This window comes from Austrofundulus limnaeus, unplaced genomic scaffold, assembly GCF_001266775.1.
Source record: "Austrofundulus limnaeus strain Quisiro unplaced genomic scaffold, Austrofundulus_limnaeus-1.0 Scaffold302, whole genome shotgun sequence".
NCBI lineage: Eukaryota > Metazoa > Chordata > Actinopteri > Cyprinodontiformes > Rivulidae > Austrofundulus > Austrofundulus limnaeus.
In genome coordinates, this window is record NW_013952704.1 from 140,645 (window position 1) to 152,395 (window position 11,751).

Consider the following 11,751-nt stretch of genomic DNA (forward strand, 5'->3'; position numbering starts at 1 on the left):
GGTCTGGACCACTCCTGAATTTTGTTCGTATCTGAAGAAAATCTATAATATGAAAACATTGGTGAATGCCACAAATTCTCCTAAATCACTCGTACGCACAATTTAAGAACAAATCTGTGAGTACGAACGGTTCTTGCATGAGGCCCATTGTACCTACCTTAACCTGATTAACCATTTGGCAAATGCCCCATTTTGTAATTTAAAAGAATCGTTGACAATAAACACTAAAATACTAAAGTTCTAAAAGAAAAATTTAACAGCCTGCTCATTTTTAGGAATGTGCCCATAATGACATAGAATTCTTTTTCTTCAGAGTTCGTGTTGCGCATGATGTGGTCTTGAAAATAGACAACACCAATACAGCTGGAGCTACCTACAACAACAGCGTTGATGACGTTTTGGAAGCTCTTAAAAATCTTCAAAATTGCGTTGGTAAAACAGAAAATAATTATAAAAGAATGTATACTGAAGTATTTTATTAAATTCCAAAGACTGCCTTTGAAGCTATACATTTTCTGTGGACATCAGTTAAAGTGTTTTTCTTCTTTAAGAATGTGATATTAACATCGAAAGCAGCACAGTGGACAGACAAGAAGTTGATCTGACTTGTAAGTATTACTGGTCTTTTACTGAACACTTCTCTCGAACCAGCATTCTTTTGATCAAGGATGAGAACATCTTCATCCCTGAGAGAGTGACCACTGGTCTGAAGATGAGTGTAAACTGCAGAGTCCTGACCTGATGATGTTGCTCTTCTGTGCTGGCTCATTCTTTTGAACAGTGGCTGCTTTGTTTCCCTGATGGATAACTGGTACATTGGGGGGGGGAAATTAGCCATTTACTTTGTTTGTTAGGCTGATGGTTCTCTTTTGCATGTAAACAAACAGTTTTGATTGTCATTGTTAACTTGTTTGCCCACCATGTGAAAGTACTGCTTGTAAGATTGAGTTTATCTGTGACTCATCAGTCTGAAGAAGTCTCTTGGAAAAGAGACGAAATGTTTCAACAAAGAAGAACCCAACCAGAGGACCTTGTCAACTTTCTTTTAGATTTTCTAACTAGATTATTGAAATACGACATGCCATTCTGTAAATTAGAAATTTTCTGCAGAAACTCTAAACACAGCTCCAGCAGCCATCAACTTTCTCCTGTAATGCAACATACTGTATGATTTGGTATTTCCTTTGTTAAAATCTAAGCTATAAAAAGACACTCTTCTTAATATATACAGTATATTATGAATTTTACTTGAAATGCCAGTTTAAAACGTCAAGACACTTTTTTTTGGCTAAAAAAGACACTTTTTGGAGTAAATATGAAAAGTTTAAAAAGAGACTTCCCTTCTAGATTTGAATTGGAATTTTGTTCTTGAATACAGTGGGACTGGATGTGCACAACCTGCATTCTGAGGGAGAATTCAGAAAAAAACACGAGACACTGAGTCAAAGGAGACATAAACACCTACATTTTAATATATAAACTGTCAAAGATGTGTTGTTTGCAGGGGTAACGAGTATGTTCGCAAAAACAACTTAAGTCTTGACAGCTGAAAAGTTAGTGTGACATCATCACACTTTAAATGGAACATTTGTGGAACAGATAGAATTGTAAAATTGTGTTTTAAAAATTAATGTGAAACAGAATGTTGAGATGTGATAGAGTTAGAGACAATTTGGTCAAACTTTTAAGCTAAAATTTAGTGTGGTAGTTTCTGACGGTCATTCACAACAAATATCTTAACAATGTACATACATCTAGTGAATAGGTCATGAGAGTTTCAATAATAACTGTCTTCTGGTTCATGAAATATTTTGCCAACAGACAGACAAACAAACACAGATGCTGGTAAAATCATTACCCTTTTTCCTTCAACACTGGGTGATTATAAAAGCCCTACATTCTGTGGTCAATTCTCCAAAAATCCTCCAACTTTAAATGTGATTCAGTTAAAGGTCTGAAAATTGAATTTTAATCATGTAAAGTCCAACTTTCTKTTYCCAATGGTTCTGTTTATACTTGGAATGATGATGAAGTCTGTCTGAGCAATATGCCTTCAATAGGTTTTATGACTTAATTCAACCAATCCAAAACCAACAGGATATTAATAATTGTGCTTGCTGAATGTGTTGCACTGGCATCCTTAATTTATCAGATGTGTTGCTGAGTTACAAAATTTGACAGTCATCCTGTTTGTGTTTGTTCAGCTCTGTGTAAAAGCCATGTGGAGAACCAAGATATTGCTCACTACTACAAGGCTGTACTRGTTGATGGCATTTATGAGTGCTTTACACCATGTGACGCCCAATATCCTGATGGTCGTAAAATATGCAAAAATAAGGGAACCTGCAAATTGTACAGTGGCCAGGGACCTGTGTGCGAGTACGTTCAGAGTGATGCTTTCATACTTTTTATACAAAAGAGTTCCTCCCACCAGACCTAACTGTTGTGTTTCCTTTTCTCAGATGTCAACATTTAAATACCACTTGGTACCTGGGCAGTGACTGTGACCTGCCTATTCAGAAGACTGCTTTCTACGCAGGATTAAGTGTGACCCTCGCTTGTCTCTTAGTGATGATCATAGCCCTGATTGTCAACACATTCGTCAACAAAAATAAACAGACAAAGTAAGTGTGCTCCTCAAGTGCAATTATAATTAATTACCAACATGAGAATGAGAGTAAAACTCTACAAGTTAAATGTGATAAACTTTGAATAACTTGAATTACACAGTCTCACCAGAAACAGTGAGTGAAAACATCCACTCATCTCCAACAACAGTTTTACCTTACAGGTAAAGCCAGTATCYCACTGGGCTGTCATCAGTGMGACTCAAAATTGTAACAAACTACTGTAAAATAATTTTCAGTTGCAGTATCACTGAACTGAGTGTGATCAGTGATTCATGGTTGTAGTCATGTGTAGGGGTTAACAGTGGTTCAAGAATTATAGCACCAAGATTTATAAATAAGTTCAATAAGTTGTGAAGTAGTGCCCATTTCTCTTGATACAAATTAGGATCTTGGATCATTAAAACTCATAAAACAACAACAAAACACATTTACAGGATCTGGCAGAAACAAGTGGTAAAACCTGTTTAGAGCTCTACAGTTCAGACTTCACAACAGAAACACCATTCAAAGTTTAAAAAGATCACAGAAAGTTTGACTTCACTCAACTTCTGTTTTCAGCTTTTTACTGATWTTTGCACAGTCATAGTTGAACGTGAAGTATTTTTGGAGATTTTAACACAGAATGTTACATCTTACAGTGTAATGATGTCATACAGTAACGTTGGAGCTGTTTGAACTTATTTGCAAACTCTTCTTTTTATTTTACAACCTCTACACTTTTTCTGTGGTTTATATTTCAAAACGTTGATGTTTTGTCAGTTTAAAATATTACAAAGAAGGTTCCAAGTTCATTTTAGCTTTTGAGATGAATAACSATGATGAATGTAGGAGCACCCCTTCATTATAGCAAAGCTCAGACTGTTTTCAACCTAACAACTGTCAGGACATGAAGACATTTTTGAGTAAATGTTATGCTAAATCAACACAAACAAAACAATGTTTTTTTTCTTCTGCAGGAAAAAGGACATTAAGAAAAAACTGGTGAACGAGTGGTTGAATGAAGACTATGAATGGTCTCGATCCAACACCCCAGTGAATGGACTGAAAACCAGTAAGTATTTCTTAATTGTGCCTGAAGGTTACAGAGTAGGATATTCATTTCATTTTGGTTTAGTTTTTTCACACTTTTCTTCACTCAAGGAAACATTTTAAAGATTTTGACAGTGGAAATGGAAAAAAAACTATGAAACTTAATTTGGCCTTAACAATTAGACTCAAGCTGATATTAATCTGACTTTTGCTAATTTGAAAGACCTAAAATAAAATAAAAAGTGTTACAGTAATGTTGGAACTTAATTATGTTAACAGACAAACTGTCTGAAAGCATCACAGACCACCTGTCAAATAAGATACATGGGCCAAAAGCTGCCCGCAGGTGACAGCACACTTGACTTTGAGTAACTGTGCCCACCTGCGCAATTTAGCTGAATGTCCCTGTAATAATGTCTCAAAATAAGTTGCTTTAAAACCAGTATTGACCATAAACTAAATCTCCCACAATGCATGCTGATTATGCATGGGAATTCCCCGTTGGAAATTGAGAGAGTTCAGAATTCAAGACTCACTAAAACTCAACAGTTAGTAAAACTTATTTTTACTTTTAATAGTAATTTCTGTATTATTTATTTCACATTTAGTCAGTTGTACACATAGTACTTTTTAGTGTTTATAAGAGGATGCGTTAAAAAACTGTTTCTACGCAGGAAATACCAGGTAGAGCTCATTTATTGTTGGTTAGTGCTGCTCAGCTGTAACAACGAGACGAGGAAMGTGACATTTTCTGTTTAGACTAAATTAAACATGAAACATCAAAGTTAATCACAACTGATCCTTTGAGGGCCACCATAATGCTCATGTGACCCTCAGTGAAAATGACTTTGGTTTGTAAATGATTCAGTTACTTCTACACCAAAGATTATCTCAATATTTGTAAAATTCACTGAATTGCCACCACTTGTATTGTTTTTAAGATCAGGTGGATGTGGCAACCTTCTTGAATTTAGTTGACACTAAATGTTGACCAGGTTAATCAAATGTTAMGTAAATGTACATGCAATAATTAGATTCTGAGAGCTTTATTAAACATTGTTCAGTTTCTAAGATAGTTTGCTRACAGACACACACAGGAGAAAGGGGCAAACACATTATCTCACGGACATTTACCTTTTGATTTGCAGGCAATTCTTAAAAATACTCGTATAAAAATGGTTCCTACTTTACATGGAACAAAAAAATAAAAAAAAGTGCATGACTTTGAAATGTTTGGTGATTATTATGTTTCCCCTAGGTTTTAAAAACCCAGTGTATCAAGAAAAAGATTTGGCTCTCTACAATGAGAATTCCTTCAGACAACAATCGGGCTCATTCTCACCTCCACAAACCCTGGACACCTATAATAATATGTTGTCTAATCCTGGATACTCCCAGCCCCCAACCAACAGGAACTTCTCTGGCGATGTACCGGTCAGTGTACACCATCAGAATGAAAGAGTTATTAATAGCTTTTCATGTTCTGACCATTCTTTCAATGTTTTTGTTCCCAGATGAGGATCATCAGACCTCAGATCAGGAATTCCTGGGACACCTAAAAAGTCCTCCTCTCACCTCTYAGACCTCAACTCTGAATCTTCTGGAATATTTGACCTCAGATCAGAACTTCATGAGACTACTGAGCAGGGCAGTTTTTGCCACTGCTGCTCAACTCGATTGCATTTTCACAACAGTGAGCTCTTACTTTATTGAAAATTGTTGCACTCTTTTTAAATTATTTATACTTTTTGTTGCATTTTGAGTGTTTACATTGTTTCTTGATTTATGTAGGTGTTATATGATGGCACCAAGTGATTTGCAGTCGTGTAAAATATAAATAGGCCACTTGTTCCTCTGACTCATGATTGAATGGTTTAATTCAGTCATATAATTTATTAACTATTATGACACTATTTAACAGTCCAAAGTGTAATTCTCACATGGTAAGAACAACTATGTGATCAGCTTCATAAATCTGGTGTGAAAAAAGTGACAAGTGAACAATAAATATTTAACCCACAATATTTAATGATCTGTCTTTTGTTTCTTCTAATTACTACTACTACTTCTTCTTTATTTATAAAGCACTTTAAAACAACCACAGCTGCAACAAAGTGCTGTACATGTAAAATAAAAAACATGAAAAACAGAAAACAGAGATTAAAAATAATTTAAAACAATAACAGCAATAAAATAGGAATAAAGCAAAAACTAAAAAAGTCTCAGCTGTAGAGAAGTGATTCTTGCAGGAGGTGTGGCCTCTGCTGAAGTTTAAAATGATTGGATCAGCTGGCTGCGATGGATGTCGCTGTGACGGAGGCTAAGCTAAGAAGCTAATTGGAAATTGCGTGGGCTGTAAACAACCCTACTGAGAGGAGAAAAGTACCGAGCCGAACGAGACGACTGTAAATGAGAGCTGCTGCTTTGTCAGACAAATTTAATTTAATTTGGAAGCCTTATCAACWCAGACTGGCTTCATTCWCTTCCTCCACTGCCGTATGATAAAATAACTAACTAATCAACATCATTCAAAACTCCTCCTTCTGTTCTCTGATTAGCCCAGGTAAAATAAACTACAAGCAGACACTGTGCAGAAAATCRACTTTCTGTTCTCTGATTGGTTTGGCTAAAAATCTGCCAGCGAAATCCTTGTCTATGGGAGAAGTCCCAGACAGAGCAGTGAAGGGAAACTAGAATAGCATACTGTATATGCCACGGTCATTAATGACGTATTTCCTGTAAAATTTTTGCCACGCTCCTCCCTTCCACTTCCTGCTTACTGCCTATGTTTTTAGCATTAGCTGCTAGTACTGGTCTGTGAAAAAGTCACAAAAGTTAAAGCATCTGTGATCTACTGGTATAAAACGTGAGTTCTGTTGTGTGCCGTTGTGTTCACTAAGCAGCAGGTACGATCGAGTAGTTAGTTTTTATCCATTTTCCTCTTGATGAGGAGGTGACAACAGTGGATCATAGCATTACAGGGAAAACATCTTTTAAAGCTCACGCTCATGTTTGTAATCTGCATTTCTAACCTGAGGATATTCAAGAGTCAGCATCAGAAATGAGAAGACGGAGGTTACAAAAGGGAAATGTACTGTATGTGTCACAGCTCTACGTGGAAAATGCATGGAAAAAGCAGCCACGGAATAGGGAAAAAGGCTAAATTCTGGAACCATAAACACGAACATCTTTCCTTTGTTTTTATGGCTTTAATCCACTTTGGAGTGATTTTTTCCCACTTGGCTGGACCTGTACATCTCCTGTGTTAATGTTGGTACATGTATTATGCTAATTCTGTACTGTGGAGATCATTAAGAGTCGTCGTCGGGTGAAAAAATCTTTTGCTAACACTGTGTTGACTGTGAACTGGAAGTGTTGGGAGTGGCATGAAGAGCTGGACCTGATGTCCATGGCATATAGGCTATTGAGCGGGACTGCAYAGGAAGGCAAGGGCCAGGCTAAAATATTAAGCTTTTTAACTAGATAAACCCCTCATTAAAATCACGACCATGATTTTAATTAAGAGCAATCTGTGAGTTCTTGAAGCCTCGAGTTTTCAAAATAGTTCAGTCACCAATATACACACAGAAAACACAAGTCGTAATTTTATTTTGGCCAGTTAAAGACTAACTGACTTTTATTAGGAGGATAATAATAATATTGGATGATTAAACAATAAATGAGCTCTCAGTATAACACAATCAATTTTCTACTTTTCTGAGCAAGTGAACTAATTAGTTAAGCAGTTTGTCTAACAGTTTTAACTAAGTAAATGCAGATTATCTTATATACATTCAGGGTTCTGTGTGTGTGAGTATGAGACACAGAGAGAGAAGAGACAAAGGAGAGTAGGACAAACAGACAAACAAATCTTAGCTAAGGTTATGATCTTTAAATTGTGTATTTTAAAGCTTTGAGCCTGTGAGCCAAGATGAGCACGTCAGCTGAGGTAAATCGTGTCAGGGCCAACCAGACGAGGGAAGTCGACAAGACGCTAGCTCAGGGGTGTCGGCCTGACTGGACAGCAGACAMCGTGGCCTTCTTGTCGGTCAACTGGATGTAGGCCTTTGTGGACTCGGTGCAGTCAGCAGTGTGACAGCACGGCTCAGAACCGGGGCTCATCCGGGTGGCAGCTTTGGAAAAAACTCACAAGTTGGTTCCAGGGTGGCTCTGCAGTTTGGAGCAGCCCAAAATAGAAGTTATAACTCCAGTCAGAAGAGCTGTTTCCTTGTAAGTTCCGAAAAGGAAAAATTGCTGCAACAAAAAGAAAGAACCTGGAAACTGGCTGTTTTTCCAGCACAAAAGCAAGAAGCTGGAGAGACCCTCGGCGGCGTCTCTTGACTCCAGAAAGCAGAACAACMTGACTCCAACGGAGCAAAGAAGAGTTTTTAGAGTTTCAGACTGAGCACAGCGAAGCACTGTTCTCGGGACAGAAGATATAAGAACGTGGGAATGAGTTGTGTTTATCTGCAGGTGTGGAGGTTCTCGTGAGAACATGTGTGCGTGTCCTTTATGGGAGACCCAAGAATCCAAACATAGCAAAAAGTAACACATTTATGAGGAGGAGTAACTAAACTCTTAAAAACTGCATAAACATATTAATATTCTAATTAACTAATGNCTTTTAGCTTTCCTGTATTAAAATCCCATTTCTTTTAGAGGATTTCTTACGGTTCGGTCACATACATTGGCTCCAGCTTCCTCCCATTTATGCTTCATCTGTTTAGTTGTACTTTTTCAGTTTTCAATACAAATGGCCTTAAGTTGTTTGTCTTGACGCTTTAATGCCTTTCTTGGTCTACCAGTACGCTTTGCTTTAACAACCATTCCATGCTGTTTGTATTTGGTCCATATCTTGGATACAGCCGACTGTGAACAGCCCACATAGTATTTAGCAACCATGCGTGAAGAGTTACCTTCAAGAAGTTTCACAATCCTCTATTTTGTTTCAAGAGACATTTCTTTTGTTGGAGCCATGGTTCTAACCACTCCACTTGGTCCAGCAGCCCTCCAAGGTGTCATGACTGCAGTTGTTTTTAACTGCAGACTAARAAGCAGCTCTAATAATAATAATAATGCATTTTATTTTTAGCGCATTTCGAAACACCCAAGGACACTTTACAACATTAAAAACACAACATTAACAATGAAATGGCAATAAAAACACTATCTGAGGCAGGTGTCCATTTAGGGAAAGGAAATTGACTGGGTGTGTCCTTATTTTCTACCTTCAGTTTGAGTGATTCCATACTTTTTTCCTCAATTGAGTGATTCCATACTTTTTTTCCATGTGTTTGGTCAATAAAAGTAACATTCACTGACTTCCACAATGTTTTCTCTTCATTTCTTTGAGTGTTCCTGAAAGCCAACAAGTTGCACTTTGGAATGACCTTATTATTGTATCATGTTTTTGATCTGAGTTTGTTTTACAGAATGAAATGTCTGAATGAGTGCTCATCCAAGACTGGTGATTCCATACTTTTTGCCAGGGTTTGTACAGGGCAAGAGGAGTGGTTTCTGAATCTGATGGTCAACTTCTGGCTGGTTCAAGAATGTTCCCTTTCATTTGTTTGTTAAAGACACCAGCAAGCACTCTTTGGCCTTTGTTAATTAAAAAACATTTATTTAAATCCTAAAACTGTCTGGACTTGATGTGTTATTTGTCTTAAGTAATCCTGGACATTGGGACCTTAATGTAACACCATCCTAACCACAGCAAATAATAAACATAGCGCACCCCCCCCCCCCCACCCCAAATTGTTGTTGGTTAGCTTCAGATTTTAATGTTAATCTTGTTTTGGTAGGTGTAAACAACAATGAGGAGACAATGGTTGAAATTAGGAACTTTATAACATGCATGACCTTGTGCAAACAACACTTTAGAACTCCTCAAGTCTCTTCCTTCCTTCCTAACTCTCACACTGTTTCTTCTGCCCTACGCTGTCACAGCAGTACCATCTAGTGACCAGTAATAATAACAACAGCAATAAAACAGCATACATGCATTTACTGTATAAACATCAGAACACAACTCCACCATTACCCAAACATTCTCTTTTACTCTTAGGGAAAAGTAGTATTTCTTAGAAAGAAAATAACAAAATAAAGTTTCTGTAATTTATCTTTAACCTTTGAGGTGGCAGGAAGTACTCTGGAATTCATATGAAGCCTCCATCAAGAAACACTACCAGGGCTGCTTAAAATCACAGATCAGTTCACAAACTTACACTTTTTTCAACAACAATTGTCCCACATTGCAAAACTTGTCTGGCCCAGTTTTGGCTCACACAATGCACAAAAACTTTGCCTAGAAACTGCAAAGTTGATGGTCCTTTGGTGGACCAAATATATTTTCATGCATATGCCAACACCAGACCAGTTGGGGGATACTAATTCAACCTATTGCTGGCCCACAACATTTTCAGCACTGGCACCAGATGTTGGCCTTATTTCAACCTCATAGAGAAATTGGTTTGGTCCAGGTCTGGTCCACATACTCACTCTCCACTCACATGCCTCAAAGATTCCAAGCATAGGCCAGTTGCAGCTACATTGGCAGCCCTGAACTTGCCCAGAACAGTTTCAACACTGGCACCAGATGGCAGTTTAATGTTTACCTAAATTTAACCAGGTAATGATGTGTAATGAGTCAACAATGGTGAGAAAATTGTACAAATAACAATTATTTTGCATTTTAATAATTCCTTGTCAATTTAAACTTAGCACACAAATGTAGGGGTTATTTCCAGTGAAATAATCAAGGAAACTGTCTTGGACCTCAGTCCTCTGATGGGCTTTTAAAGGGACAAAAGCTCTGTTCCACTTAGAACTGAATTTAGGCCACCTCAGGTCGCCTTAATCTGTAAAACAGACGTTCTTTTTTTCTTAATCAGATAATAAACCGAATAATCTTCTTTTTATTTGATTTATTGTTCTCTTAACTGAAAGTTACACATTTTGATAATCAGAGAATGTTTATCAAAGTTACAGGAGCAAAGAAGTCAGATCTCTTTTCTCCCTCAGGATGATTTCAGCAATATTATGGATCTGTCTGTGGAATATCTTATTTAATTAAACTAATCACTATGGTTTAAGTTTGTTGAAACATCAATGTTTATTTGTCTGAATCATATTGAAAATGTTTGAGTTTGAAGTAATTCATTCTTTCAGTTATGTTTTTAAAGAGTTCTCATCAGAAAACAACTAAACAGGTCATGATGTGTTTTGTTTCTGAAACACACAAAAGCAATAATTGTGTTAGATAAGTCTGGCCTTGGCAACTTCTTCTAACGCTTTCCTTATCTTCCTGTTTTCTAATGTAACCTCTGAAGACGAAACTCAAAAACTAAGCTTATTTAGTAACTAACAGTTTCCGCACGGTCGTAGAGAGACTTGCCGTCCACAACAACATCTGGGTTTATCGCCGGAGAACCAGAGCTGAAGCCGTGTCAGATCTACCCTTCATTGCCAACGGGGAACCACACGGCCGGACATGACCAACGCCTGGCGTATCCAAATTGTTTTAAAATTTTCCTGCCGGAAGTTTTATTTTGGAGCCGGGATCCAGTTTGGCTTCGCCCCTCTCCTGTGGCTGATGTGGATTCAGTTAGTGCTGAAAGAGTAACTCGTGCCTGGACGGTCAAGCGAGTAAGGAACTGGGAAGTTGTCTTGCTCACTGTTCGACCTCCCTTATTACCTGAATCGTGACTCTACGGTCATCTCACAGGTAACACTGGCTTTGTTACTAAGTGTTGCTGGTCTGACGGATGTCGAGAGAGAAATGCCTTGCCTCTGGTTTCCCACATTATTAAAAAGATTATAAGTTAGGAACTAATATCTTACTTTTCTCCTTTCCTTAAACCCTTTGTCAACCTAAGTTATTTGTCTCAAATGTCTGGTATTCAACATTTAGCTGGATGTTTGATGTTCTATTTAAGTGCTTGATAGACAATTAACGAAGCTCGAAGCATGCTTGTTATTGTTGGTTCTTAACTTTTATAGGAAACTGATTGCTCACATATAAGTGTACTGTAATTATTTTTGTTTGATTGTGTAAATAAATGATCACATTTATTGATGGATTGAATTTAAA

At 37.4% G+C, this 11,751-nt stretch overlaps 1 protein-coding gene across 1 annotated transcript in view; it reads left to right on the forward strand.

Annotated features, from left to right (window-relative positions):
• muc3a (mucin 3A, cell surface associated) overlaps positions 1–5,688 on the forward strand; it is a gene marked incomplete at its 5' end in the record, with an annotated part of 15,917 nt that extends 10,229 nt beyond the window's left edge. The window contains 7 exons of the mRNA XM_014021703.1: positions 314–432; positions 552–608; positions 2,205–2,379; positions 2,463–2,624; positions 3,587–3,681; positions 4,918–5,093; positions 5,174–5,688. Of these exons, the coding sequence (XP_013877157.1) occupies positions 314–432; positions 552–608; positions 2,205–2,379; positions 2,463–2,624; positions 3,587–3,681; positions 4,918–5,093; positions 5,174–5,218 (829 nt within the window). The remainder of the gene's footprint in view (positions 1–313; positions 433–551; positions 609–2,204; positions 2,380–2,462; positions 2,625–3,586; positions 3,682–4,917; positions 5,094–5,173) is intronic.
• Between the last annotated feature and the right edge of the window lie 6,063 nt (positions 5,689–11,751).